Source organism: Brienomyrus brachyistius, chromosome 19, assembly GCF_023856365.1.
Source record: "Brienomyrus brachyistius isolate T26 chromosome 19, BBRACH_0.4, whole genome shotgun sequence".
Taxonomy (NCBI): domain Eukaryota; kingdom Metazoa; phylum Chordata; class Actinopteri; order Osteoglossiformes; family Mormyridae; genus Brienomyrus; species Brienomyrus brachyistius.
In genome coordinates, this window is record NC_064551.1 from 16,496,121 (window position 1) to 16,509,836 (window position 13,716).

General features: G+C 48.8%; 1 protein-coding gene across 1 annotated transcript in view; it reads left to right on the top strand.

Moving 5' to 3' along the window:
- atad2b (ATPase family AAA domain containing 2B) overlaps window positions 1–13,716 on the top strand; it is a 58,437-nt gene that overhangs the window by 19,395 nt on the left and 25,326 nt on the right. Inside the window, exons 21-24 of the mRNA XM_048985293.1 lie at window positions 304–500; window positions 814–973; window positions 1,195–1,317; window positions 3,191–3,322. Of these exons, the coding sequence (XP_048841250.1) occupies window positions 304–500; window positions 814–973; window positions 1,195–1,317; window positions 3,191–3,322 (612 nt within the window). The remainder of the gene's footprint in view (window positions 1–303; window positions 501–813; window positions 974–1,194; window positions 1,318–3,190; window positions 3,323–13,716) is intronic.

The following is a 13,716-nucleotide window of genomic DNA, read 5'->3' on the forward strand; positions in this document are numbered from 1 at the left end:
TCAGGGTCTGAAGAAGCGGGTTATGCAGCCCCCTCCCGTCGTTCCGTAGTTCTCGTGATGCCCGCCTTCCCCGATAGCGCTGATGGTAGTGATCGCTTGGCTTGGCTCCTCGCCGAAACCTTTAATCACTGACTGAGACTCCCGAACACGCCTCAACAATGTCGCTCTATTCGCCGGGATGTGGGGGTTGAATCATCACCACAAGAATGCGGAATCTGAAATGCATATTCTAGCGAATTTGGCTATCTTAATGTAGCTGGCCGGTTTCACTCTAGCGGCGGCGTAACTGATCACCTTCCCCAGTCCACCGCGCCCTGGAGATCCTGCCGCCGGTCGAGGACCAGGGCCCTAGGCAGCTCTCTCCGGAGGAGCAGCGCCGCCTGGCGGAGCAGGAGGAAAACACTCTGCGGGAGCTGCGGCTGTTTCTCAGGGACGTCACCAAGCGCCTGGCTACCGACAAGCGCTTCAGCATCTTCAGTAAGCCTGTGGACATCGAGGAGGTGAGCCTCTAGGGGGCGCCCTGGTGGTGGGAGGGGGGCGGAATTGTACAAGCCAGGTGACAGAACACACTGATGTGTACATCAGCCCACCCTCTTCTATGTCGCATTCCATAGTCAGGCACAGAAATGTTTTTAACATTTTAAAGGTATTTGCATGTTGGTCGCCTTGATCAGGAATATGTATATACCTAAAAAAAATGACCTGAAGTGACCAGTGTAAAGGGCAACCAGAGTACAGAGCAAATTTGGCAGTAGGGTCAGGATTTATATGAAGACCTCAGGATGGATGTCCCCCCCGTGTTCCTCTCATCAGGTGTCTGACTACCTGGAGGTCATCACACAACCCATGGATCTGTCGACCATCATGACCAAAATAGACACACACCGCTATCTCACAGTGAAGGATTTCCTCACTGACATCGACCTCATCTGCAGCAATGCCCTGGAGTACAACCCAGATAAGGATCCTGGAGGTAAACATTCAGACTTGCCCGGGTTATTTTCATCTAAAGGCCTCAGTGGCAGTATACTTAGCCGTCGCGTACGGTTTCCTACAGCATTTGAGGATAAAGTAATCCTCGTTTTGCTTGTTTGCTATCACGAACCTCCCTTTCCTTTTATTGAAACCAGGGGCAATAGAGGGCACTGGTATTAATTTGTGACGGGCCACTTGACAGCCGTCTCTTCCCCCCAGATAAAATCATCCGGCACCGGGCCTGTAGTCTGAAGGACACGGCACATGCCATCTTCGCCTCAGAGCTGGACCCCGAATTCAACCGAATGTGTGAGGAGATCAAGGAGTCAAGGAAAAAGAGGGGTGAGTTTCCAGCCGGGTGACGTGACGGTGTCTGTCTGCAGAGGGGCCACCTGTGCCCGGATACGCAGGGGGACGGCCTCATCCGCACACCCTCAGAGTGCCAACTTCTGTTCCCGGAACGTTCCATCATCAACGACATCCACCCCAAATGAGAGGATGTTTTTATTCCGGTCCTCCAGAGAGCTTAACACTGCCGTGGTTTTGGGTGGAGCTGTTTCTCATATTTTTTGGGGGGGACACAAAGGGCATTTGTCATGCGGTTTCCTAATCTCTGGTTCACCACCTTTAATTTCTATCTGCCGGCTTCTGCCCACCCCCCCCCCAGTCACCCGAGGTAGGAGAGTGCCCCAGCCCCCCCATGGTGCTGTGACAGTGTCCACTCCGTTTGAGGCCCCCTCTTAATCCTGAATACACAGTGCAGTGCAGGATTGAAAACAAGTCGTGGTGTTCCACTCCGCTTGCCGTTTTCTTTGAGAGTGTGCACATGTTTGCCGGGTGACCTTCTCTCAAGCACACGCACAGCATATTTACGCAGATACCTCGCATCCCCGTTATGTCACTCCCCATCTCCAGGCCCCTCACCAGTGTGCCACTGGTTTGAAGCGCCAGTGACTCCCATGGTCCTCCAGTGGGCTCCCCTGGTTGTGCCATTTGCTTAGCAGGATAAACCTGGATGTTGACAGTGTTGCCTGCTCGCTTATTCACATACATTGACGCAGTGGTGCCGGGATGTTGGTATGTTCATATGTGTGGCATTCTAGGGCTTTTTAGAGTGTTGGCTGTGTCAGAGGCATGACACTGGAAGCTTGTGTGTGTGCATTTTTAAAATGATTCCATCATATCAGTCTGTGCCGGGTGGCATGACTCAGATTTGCATCAGTATCAATTTCTGATTATTAATTTTTTTTGCCCCTTACCGCACCAGCAAGCATTTACGTCAATAAAATACGTTTGCTAATGTTTTTAAAAAGATGTGCTTTTATTAATTATGCTAAATGTAAATGATTTTTTAAAATTAGATTATTAATGTATATTCAGTTTGATAGACTTCTTATTAATTATAACGTGTACTTAAATGAATGAGAGTTGTATATGGAGAATTGTGTTATAAAGTTATAACTGGTAGAAGGGTACATGCAGTTGGCAGGGGTCCCCTATCAGTACACTCTGCACAGATCCGAAGCACTTCTAGCAGTGAACAATATTACATAATTTGCTGCCTATTGAAGCATTACGGCTATGGTGTGCCAGTATGTGAAAAATACATTCCATACGGGAAATTAAAATTGATATACTGGATGAACCGGAATACCACCCAGCACTACCATAGGTGACAATGGAGAAAAAAAGCATTTAAACTCCAACCCTATAGATTGCATTAACATCCCTGCACACTGGTGTCGTCTTAAGGGCATTTCTGTACCAAGTCATTGTTCTAACCCTCCCACATGTTTTCTTCCTGAGGTATTTTGCTTTGTCTTGGGAATCTGAGACTGCAGTTCCAGCACTTGACGAAACGTTTATCTGTCGGCATAAACATTCATTGCATGTTTCCTGCCAGTCTTTCCTGCCAGAGATTCTCCCGCCCGCCGCCTTGTGACTCGGGGGCGTGTTGGTGATAGACTGATGTGGCTGTTTTTCTGCAATGGGGGACAAGACTCTCTATCACTTGGTGAAACTCCTTTTAATTTTGATTGCTATTTTTCACGTCATGCTATTGGATTTTTTTTTTTCCCTGTTAAAACAAACATACTCCTGCCATGAGTCCATCCATCCAGGGCCTAGGCTCCTCCTATCCGTGTGTTCCTCTGTCCCGCCCCCGCCCCCCCCCACCCCCTTTGAGCTGTAAGGCTTTTCTCCCCCCCCCATGCAGGCTCTCTGTCCGAGCTGCAGCAGCCTGTCCCTCTGCTGGCCCAGGCGACAAAGACGACAGCCGGAGGAGAGGAGCCCACTGGGACTACGGCCCAGGCCGAAACAGCAGAGAACACCCCCGCCAGGTGCATCAGTGAGTAACCCCGAATCCGCAGGCCACAGCGACAGCCGGCCTCCCCTTCTGGGGACCCAGTGTGCTCCAAAATTTGGGGGAGCTTCCTGTGCGTTTTCCTGCTCAGGTTGAGTGTGAGCTCCTTATGTAATTAAGGACCGGGTGGCTGATCCGGAGAGGAGGGAGCCAAAAGACGCAGGCCAGGCGCCCCAAGCCTGTTAGTCTCCTCAGGCCCGTTTTAAAACAAATGGAGACCCTGCATGGGACCTGGGCGCCTTGGCGGCTCATGAGGCATCATCTGGCCAGATCGCGTGGAAATGGAGGTGATGCCTGGAGCCGGAGATCCCTTCAGAGCCCTAAAGGGATCCAGTGGCTCTGTGTTAAACCGCCGCCGATATGCTCAGCACTGGCGCGTTCAGACTCTTAAGTGATACTTTAATGCATGTTTGTGCCGCATGCCAAGCAGACAGCCATGTGGCTGCCGCAAGCAGCCTCCCGCGGCATTTATAATCTGTACGTTGGTCGGTATGTTTCTTTATGGTGCTGGTGGAGTGTAGTAAACCTACCTGTAACTGGACTCGGCAAACTATGAGAACCACATTCAACTTGGTCAAAATGGGTGACTATGACAGCAGTGACCTCTGGTGTATTATGAGTAACTGCTGGAGGTTTTTTAATATTAAGTATAATTTTTGGATCGCTGTCATCCAACTTCTAGAACACCCAGTTCAGGACTGTGTGAGAAATGGTTTGGGTTAATGGTTAAGTGGCCTTACACTAGAGTGTGTAAACAATGAGTACATTTATGCTGTCTGTGGGGAATGATTTCGGCGTGCCCTTGTATCATAAAACACTGATATTCCTGGTTATTCTCCCTGATCCGCTTCAGTGGTCTCAGAACAGCTGTTATTTAACCAGCTCATGCAATTTCACCTCTGAGTCCAGGTGACCGTTTGATGACATCGAGGGGATTTTATGTTGGCATGTTGACCCAGTTGTCATTGTTTTTCCGTAACTCATTCGGTTGCACTTGTTTTATAATAACAGTACATGTTTTGTGGTGTGGCACCAGGACATTCTTTCTAGCTAGTCTTACTAACTCTTCTGTTTTAAGTGTTTTTGTTTTAGACATCGGTCTGCTTAACTATGTTTCTCAAAGTGTGACATGAGTTAAGAGAAATTTGCTAGGAATCGTACAGGTTAGCCGCTTTTAGAGGTTTTTCAGTGCATATAATTGCTTGCACCTTATTAGTCTCTGCACGATTTGATATGGTTAGTGTTTCTCATTCAACAGTTAGTGGAGTGTCCTGTAAATATTTGAGGCTTGCGATGGGACAGGACTCCCAGTGACCGTGAAACCACAGGAATCGAGAGTAGCGGATGCTTATGAGGGTACACGGCATGCAGCGCTAATCAGATCTGCACCTTATGTTCTGTGAGTGTTTTTAAAAGGTTTAATGGGGTTGAGAATGTTGCAGCACTGGCTCCTGCAGGCAGGCAGGCTGGCTGTCTGTCTGCATGTCCCGTCCAGTCTGGCCCTCTGTGACCTCAATCCGCACAGTCGTGGGCCAGAGTCTGTGTTCCGGCCGTCAGATTGGGCAAGCCAGCCCAGCTGGTGGTCTGTGGAGAGACACTCTGAAACATCTGGGCCCCCGACCCGATGCCCCCTTGTCCTGGATTTGGAAGCCGCTGCTGGCATGTGAGATCTGGACGTTGGCACCGCACTGCGGGAGATGAACCAGTTGAGCCTGGTTCGTGGACGTGTGCCAGAACCACACATAACCGACTGAACGTGCATATATTGAGTGTAATGCTGAACCCTCCTAGTACTTTCACTTTTTAATGCTTTCTCATAATTCAGAGCAGGCAGATTTCCTGCAATGCCGTTTCACACCACAAGATGGTGTAGTGCTCATGAGACATGTATTACTGCGGACGGAGGGGTGAGATCGATGCTGAAAAGGGGGCGTTTAATATGAGAGAGCCCTCTAATGAGTGGGAGCAGTCGTTAGGGGCTTCGGTGAGAGTGTAAGTCCTGGCTTAAGAGCTCTGCCGCTGGCCTAGGCATGCTTGTTCTGCTGACACTGCGCCCCAAGGCGGAACCAGGGCCGTCATGATGCTTAAGCTGTAAATGATCATCCCGGGTGCAGCTGCATGCTAAACCGTTTGGTTATAATCTCTCACCGGTGGTAGGATCTGTGTCGGTTTTTGTCATAAGACTTGTGTGGATCGGATAGAAGATCCGTGTGACAAGCGGATGGGGACTTCATTTGGGTACAAGAGTGGAGAGTGCTTTAGTGCGTGTTTAATGTGTGACTCGGTGGGTTAGCGCTCTGTGGCTGTGATCAGAAGGTTGTCAGTTCGAATCCTGTCCTCGGCAGAATAGTCATAGTCTGTTGGGAGCTTGAGCAAGGACTCCAGGGGTGCCTGACGAATGGCTGACCCTTTCTCACCGGAGAGAAGACTGCATGTGATAAGAGGCATTGCAATATACCTGTACTCATACTTGTGTAAATGACAAAGCATATTCCATTAAAGATGAGTAAATGGGAGACACTGGAGAGAAAAGCAGGTTGTGGATTTGAGGGTAGGATTGGCCAGCTAAAAGCTCTCGCTGCTCCTGGCCCGTGTCTGACTTGGCTGTTAGGAGCAATGTTAGATTTTCTGGATCCAGTGTTTTTGTTTTTTGTTTTTGTCATTGAGTATGGCTTGTTGACGAATTGGGGAAAAGTCACATTCTGCCGCCAGAGTAGCTGCGATTTGCTGTCATTCAAGCAGCCAGTTGCAAACTGGCAGTGTGGGGGGGTGCGGGTGGCAGTGCGTGTTGTCACCGCTACGCTATGCTGTTGGTGCTAGAGTGACGCTCGCTCGCCCAGTGGATTGTGGGATGTGATTCTCTAACTAGTCCATCTGACGGTAGCGTGTCATAATGAGCGAAATCTGCGATGGGTTCCTCAGCTGACTCCAAAAGTTTACCTGCATTTGGCTTGAAATTGCAGTTTTGTTGTTTTTTTGCTTTTCTAGGGAGATGAAAGTATCAGTCACTGCTAATTCATAAACACTGGAAGCCAAGAAAGGAAATCATTGAGGCCTTTTCAAAAGCAGATGGAGATGTGTGTAGTGTGTTGTCCTTTCAATTCTCATAATGTGTCTCTTCAAGACAGCAGACCCATCAAGGGATGACCTCAAGGTGCTTATTTTCTAAGCAGTGTGACTTCTACATGTGAAAGACGACAGGTGTGAGGAGCCTCTCTGTTTACTTGCCTCTGTTTCCCAAGGCTCGGTGTTGGGGCTGAAGGTGAGAGGCAGCCTTTTTCGAAGACGTCGTCGATCCTGTGCCCACACAGCTGGTGTATAAGGCTGCATGTGAAGTAAATGAGAAGTCACTGTGTGCAGTGTAATTTCCAAATAAGGCTTTCTACATCTTGCAGCAGGTGTTTGGTTTGAGATTTGAGGCCCGGTCATCATTCCTAGCCTTAAGCTCTAGATATTGCCCAGGCCTTACAGCTAGAGTGCTTTCCTGCAGACACCCTGGAGTCCAGCTGTTTGCTCTATTTGCATCTGCATCCTGTCTTCACCATCCATAGGGTTCTCTATGGAAGGCAGTGGTGTTTGCAGCAGACACTATCTTCCAGATGAGTGGTGCTCTAATAAGCCACAGGTACCTCTTAAACATGGCTGTGCATGTTCTGAGACAGGCTGATGGCAGATTATCAGATGGCAAACTGTATACTCTTGTCGGCTGTTATCATTCTGGTCTGATCCCAGCAGCTGATTGTGGCGTTTAATGTCCAGCCAATAAGTCAGATTCTTTGGGATTTGCATAAATTCACCAGTGGCCGTTTTGGGATTTTCCCGGAAGCTCCAAAACATTGTTCCACTTTCAAGCTCTGCAGCCACTTTGTGTTTTATCTGTCAATTTGGACTTGGACCCTACAGTTAGGGTGCTCATCATGCAATGCCACCACCCTGTGGGATCTCTACTCCTGTGCTTGGAGTCTGGTTTAGCCCTGATGTGACGCTTTATGACCGCCTAGTGTGTTGCCAGTGAAATGTTGCTCTGAATCCTGATTGGTTGGTAGCAAACTACATTGGCGGAGGTTGCAGTTCGGTCCCTGTGAGCCCTGTGATCTAAGATGAGGCTGCCGGGTTCCTCACCCTTATCTGGGAAATAGCAGGACCGTGATTGGACAGGAGCGAGTGACTCTTGGCCCCGGATGTGTGTCTGACAGCTCAGACAGACCGGCGTGTATGCCTGTCTTGTGCCCTTCGGTGATTTGGTGGAAAGTAGAACATTAAATATCCCGTATGTCAACATGTCAGCATCCTGACATCGCTGGTCCATGGAACAGGTCAGAGAGGGTCCTGTTACTGTACCACACTCAGGGGTTCTACAAGCAGGTGCTTCAGAGAGAATAAACATTTTTCAAGCGTTGTCATTACACCACTCTCTGGGTAACAAAGACCTGAATAAGGGGGATCCATCAAAGTGATGTTTTGTGGCTTGGGGAAATCTCATCATTTATGGTGCTCCTGTCTTCTGAAAGACCTTACGATAGGTCTGCTGTTCATTGTCAGGCTTTGTATCCTGGGTTTCACTTGTAAATTTGATCAGCTTCGTATCTGACGCTGGAAGGAGCTTGTCGAGGTTGCACCCTCCCCTGCCAGATGTTCAAGCTCTCAATTCCTTTATTGGTGTGTTTGTTTGTTCGTTTTCTTCCTCACGGGGCTGGAATGAACTCAAGGTAGAAATAAGGTAGAAATATGAAATGCTTTTCCCCTGGGTAAATATCCCAGGTTTGTGTCATTTATTAAAAAGTGAACTTAAAACTCAAACACAGAACAAGGTAAAGAGAACACAGTGACTCCGTAATGGCACTAACTTATTTCCTCAAGGATTTCCTGTGGAACTTTGGGGAAAAAAGCCATAATAATCCTTTATAGACTGTGATGATTAAGAGGGGCCTGTTAATTCCACTCGCCGCCCCTCCAGTTGTCCTTTTACTCAGATTTTGGCTTTCTGGGGATAGATTAGATCAAATTAGACCTTGTATCACTGCATCAACAACGATAAAACAATGTTGGCTTGATAGCGGCATCTGTTCACTCTACCACCGCCAAATCTTTGCATAAATTCTTCAAATGTGTCCAGACGACATGAATCTTATCGGGTTGAGGCGGCGTCGCCTTGGAGCGCGGCCCCCCAGGAGAATGAGCACCTTAAGGGAGGGGAGGGAGGGGGGGGCGAGCACGTAGAGAGCGATATTATGATTGCTCCATTGTTGTGTTGCCAAGATTGCTGCGTCTGTGAGCTGTTAAGAAATCCATGTCAGTGAGCCGCTTCTGTGAGCCGTCGAGGAAGCCACATCTGAGCTGTTGAGGAAACTACGTTGGTGAGTCACATCTGTGAGCCGTTCGAGAGCTGGACTGGAAGAGCCTCATCAGTGAGCCATCAAAGTAGAGCCACTTTGATTTTCTGACTTCACCTGTGTTCAAGTGCATCTGTGAGGCGCATTGAGAGCTGTATCTGTGAGCTGTCGAGAGAGGCTACTATTGTGACTAGCATCTGACATCAGGCCTTAATCCCATCAGCTTCCTCCCTCCGGCCCCAATCCAGCACCTGCCCGCTGGGCTACACTGTAACCATCCAGGTTACCGTCACAGATCAGCACCTGAGGGTAAATTTCCCTGAATTTCCCAGAAAGGCACCGCATGTCTACTTTTGTCACAATCTGTTGCACAAGGGGGAATAAAGAGGCTGTGGTTACTGCGGTTACCGTGTACAGCACTGCTCATGCCAAACAAGGTCGGGTACCTTTTCACGACCATAGAGACAAGCCTGACTGGAGGAACGTGTTCAGGTTGGGATTCCTATTGTGTCGGTGTCGATAGAGATTGTAATATAAGTGCTAATCAGTCTGGCGGCTCGTTATCCACATGCACTGACGACCCATTTACTTGGGATGTTTACCCAACGAGACCCACAAGACGCGTTAATAATGGGGTGGGGGGGTGTGTAGTTGGGCAGGAGGGGGACGCAACAGTGACACGGGTGTAATATGTGCAGTCAAGCTTGCTTTATTATAGCTGTTTAATTATCTGAATCTGCTCTCTGGCCCAGTAGGGGTCAGCAGTGAGAGCTGGAGGTATGTGGCAGGAGGTGGAGGCGGGGGGTCATGAGTGGTGGGGGGAGGTTGTGCTACCTGCTGTTCAGAGCAGTTTCTGAAAATACTGCATGTGGACAGTTGTTAACTTGCTGGCATTACCCACACATTCCATAAAGGATTTTTTTATTACTAAGAGGTCTGGGCAGTGGTTTGCGGGGACCACTGCTTCCTGCCTGCGTTTGATTAATCTCATGGTAATATTCAGAAATATTCTGACGAATGATCCGTAAGCAGTTCTGGCAGGTTGGGGACCACTAGTTTCATAGAGCGGCGCGTCACGGTGCTTTAATCACTCTGATCGCGAGTTTCCAGACAGATGCCCCAGTAGAGCTCCTCGGTAATGAGCCGGTCACCTAAGATCTGGAGAGTGGTGGAGCACCCCTGCTTCTAAACGAGTGCCATATGGATTTTTCTGCATACTGGCTCTGCGTTGCTCTCGCCGGGGTGGTCGCACTCTGTAGTTTGTCGCTGCACCTTGGCGTGAGCTGTGTAAGGAGTCTTTATCAGGCAGTCTCCCGTAGGACCTAGTTTGACATACGCTGTTGACTGGTAACTGGTTAAGACACACACACACACACACACACACACACACACACACACACACACACACACACACACACACACACACACACACACACACACACAGACACACAGACAGAGTTTAAAGTGGTTGACTTTTTAAATGATAATTTCTTATTTAGTTTATAAGTAGTGATTGACTGCATTGCCTGGTAGGAAGACATATCTTTACGTTGTGATAAAAATGGCTATTATGGTGCTGTCTTTCTGTACACTACTGTCAGTCTCACAGCGAAGGCCCTCACTGAAAGGTGATGTTCAGTGATAGTGGGAGCTTGGTGCTGCTGCGGGGGTGGGCCTAAGGGGGGCGCAGTCTTGTGGTCACCACACTTTTTGACCTGGATTATACCCTGAATGTTTCAAAGAGGGTAGAGCTCAGTGATTCAACCACCTTGGCCCCGCCCTCCGTCTTCCACGCTACTATTCAGTGACGTGATCCATGCCGCTGTGTGCACTTCCGGCTCCTACCGCTCGTCCTCACTGATGCTGTCCTTGATAGCAGATTGGAGGGACGTGTATTTCGTGTTCAGTCCACCCAACCGCTTTCCTGACTGCATTCATTAGAATCGGGCTTGCCCTACGTTTCTCGGCGCGTGCTCCTGGGACGTCGGCTGGCTGCAGTGCTAATTGGCCTGGCCCGTAGGCATCGTATCCCCAGCCGAATAGCAGGCTGCCCGTGCCGCTAAGCTGGCTGTCTGTAGGACGTTTGGGTGCCTGCCGTTCTGCCGTGTTGTGTCTGCAGACTGGGTCCCATATGACTCTGGAGTCTCTAACTGGGCTTACGGTTCTGGGGGCAGAAATGACCTTTCGATCAAGGACAGCTGTGGTCGTCCTGAGGGTCCTGACTTTTACCCATGCCGTGCAGGATCAGCTGTGCGCCAATACCTGGAGTCCGCAAGGCACTCGTGTCCCTGGGGGGCCTGAGATGCTGTCCTGTTAGTAGGAGCTCAGTTCATAATGGACTTGTGTTCTGCGCGTGGTACGTTCTCTGTCTTCTGATACGGTCTCACTTCTCTCCATTACAATTATTATTATTAGTAGTAGTAGTAGTAGTAGTAGTAGTAGTATAATTACATTTATTTACTAGACACTTTTATTCAAAGGGATGTACATTTTGAGAAAGCAAAATCGGTCAGTCCATGGAGCAACTGGGGAGTTAAGGGCTTTGCTCAGGAGCCCAAAGATGAACTCACTTTGCAAACCCTGGAGTTTGAACCAGCAACGTTCAATTCACTGGCACAGCATCCAAACTCTCTGTGCCCCACACCATCCCAGCACAGGTAGACCTTATTTTGGGAGAGTGTCTGTCTGTTTTACTGTAGTTATAGCAGACCCTCGTCAGGGAGAGTCTGTTGTCTGTGACTCTCTAGATAAGCAGACTTAATTCAAGGAGTCTCTTTCTGTCTGTATCTTTCTCTTCAGTGTATGGCCGTCTGTCTGGTCTCACCAGCAAGCTGGGGATCCGCTTCCTGTCCAGTGTAACCTCTCGCTGATTCCTTCCTACATGTCCACCCATTTAGTCCACCCTGCCAACTCTTGGTCCATTGGCCCTTAATTTTCACGTAACCCTTCCAGGGCTGGCGGCAGCCAAAAAAAGGGCAAGTGGCTCCAATTTCCGAAAGCAGGCGCGGGATGTCGGCTGGATGGGGATGGGACCGTTTCTGGCAGGTTAATTTGCATTATCACCTTGATCCCTTCAGCAGTGCCACTCTAGAGCCGAGCTGACTGCTGTGACTTATTCTCCAAATGAGGCCATTGTTATTCCAGCCGAGTCGCCGGGTGCCCCCGCTGCACGCCGAGGACGGGGCGGGCAGAGCCAAGATTTTCCTCCAGTTTTAAGGGAATCCAATGTATCCATTAACCTCCTGTAACGTAATAACCCAGGAGTCAGGACTCATTATCTGCAAACATATTTGGACGGGAATTCTGGCTGGTTCTCCCTCTTGGATATTGCTGAAAATGCTCTCTTCCCCACTGGTGGCCCAAAGAGATTTGTCGGGTCAGGTGACTGATGTCCCAGTAAAGGGACACTGGCCTTGATGTGGAGGTTACTGGTGAAGCCGTCAGACTGCTCTGCTCGATGCCCAGATGGCCCAGGGGGCATTTGTGCATAAGAGAGCCACTGGTGGTGATTTCTAGAGACGGACAGAGCCTTCGGCAGCAGTAGATCTCATCGCTTCGTTCTGGGGACTCAAAACCAGCATCACATCTTATTATGACTCGGATGACACTCTACTGTTTTCAGATATCACCCTGAACTTTCACCCAGCTCGTATTTCTATCGACAGGCTTCTGCATGCAACCGCATGAGCTCTCACCAGCAGCTTCATCCAGTCAATATTTCATTATCGTTGCAAATTACAAGGTGCAGTTTTTTATGATCATCATTATTATTAATTATATAAATAAACTTTCCCTGCTGTGGTTCTAGCAGGGAAAAGTTTTAGGGTAGGGAGGATAGTAAGGTGAGGTGCCCTGTGTGGGCAGAGCTGAGACTGCATCGTCCGGCTGGCGGTTTTTTTAGCGATTCAGGACCTGGGACGTAAACACTCCAACCCCCCCTCCCCCCAGCATGAGCTGTACCTCCCCTTCTGTGTCTTTGTCCTCTGTGGCTGAGTGTGAAAGTGCCTCTTACAACACGCCAATGCGCAAGCCAAACACAGCTCGCCCCTCTTAGGCAGGTGTGCTGGACGAGGGCTAGATGTGTAAGGTAGGGGGCTCACTGCTGGCTTGGTGTGCCATGGGACCGGGAGCACTGTTCCCCATCGAGCTCATTTGGGTCATTGAAAAACACAGTCCATGTTGTGCGGACATCCCCTCCCAGCCAAAATCATCTAATAACATTCCCAGCATGGGCGAGAGACCAGAGTGGCATTTATTTATTTTTTAATACTTAAAGCCTGAACACATTAATTCTGTACAGCATCCAGAAACACCTCCTCGTCTTATGGTTGTGCTGCCGGAGCTCCATCAGAGAGACCCCCTCTCATTACCCATTATTCCCTGAGGCCAGCCTGGCCTGAAACGGACCGTGTCTTTCCCCGTGAGATGGGCAGGTTAATTTGCAGTGAAGCATCCAGCCCTTTTTTAAAATGCGTCCTATTCAAATTTTTTTTTTATTATTATTTTTTTTTAAGTTATCCCCTGCCCTCTTCGAAGGTGTGTGTGTTTGTGTGTTCCAGATATACCTTACCGTGTGGGGACCAAATGTATTCAAAAAATGAATACCCACTATTTTTTGTTTTTAAACAGCAATTACATGCATGTCATGTGCAAATCACCTTTCCAGCGGGTTTACGACATGAGTGAATCTAAGTTTGCTGACCCTTCTAAAGGCCTTACTGAGAACCGGCCATTTTTCAATTTCCAGATTCCTTAATGGGAATCTCCTGATATTTTTGGGTGTTTAGAATTAGATGATGATATATCTGTCCCTGGTGTGTCGAGCCGAGTGAGGTTTAGGATCTGCTCGCATCATGACTGCTTTCCCATGCAAAAATTAAACTTAAAAAAAAATGATTCAGAAGACCTCAGGGTCGACATTGAGGTTCTCCTGTACAATGCAATACGCGCCAGTCATAAAGGTCAGTCATTTTACACCGCTATCAGTAGCTGAGGTTATAGCTATTGGGGTCTCTTGAGCACATCGCTGAATCACTCGATTTGAGG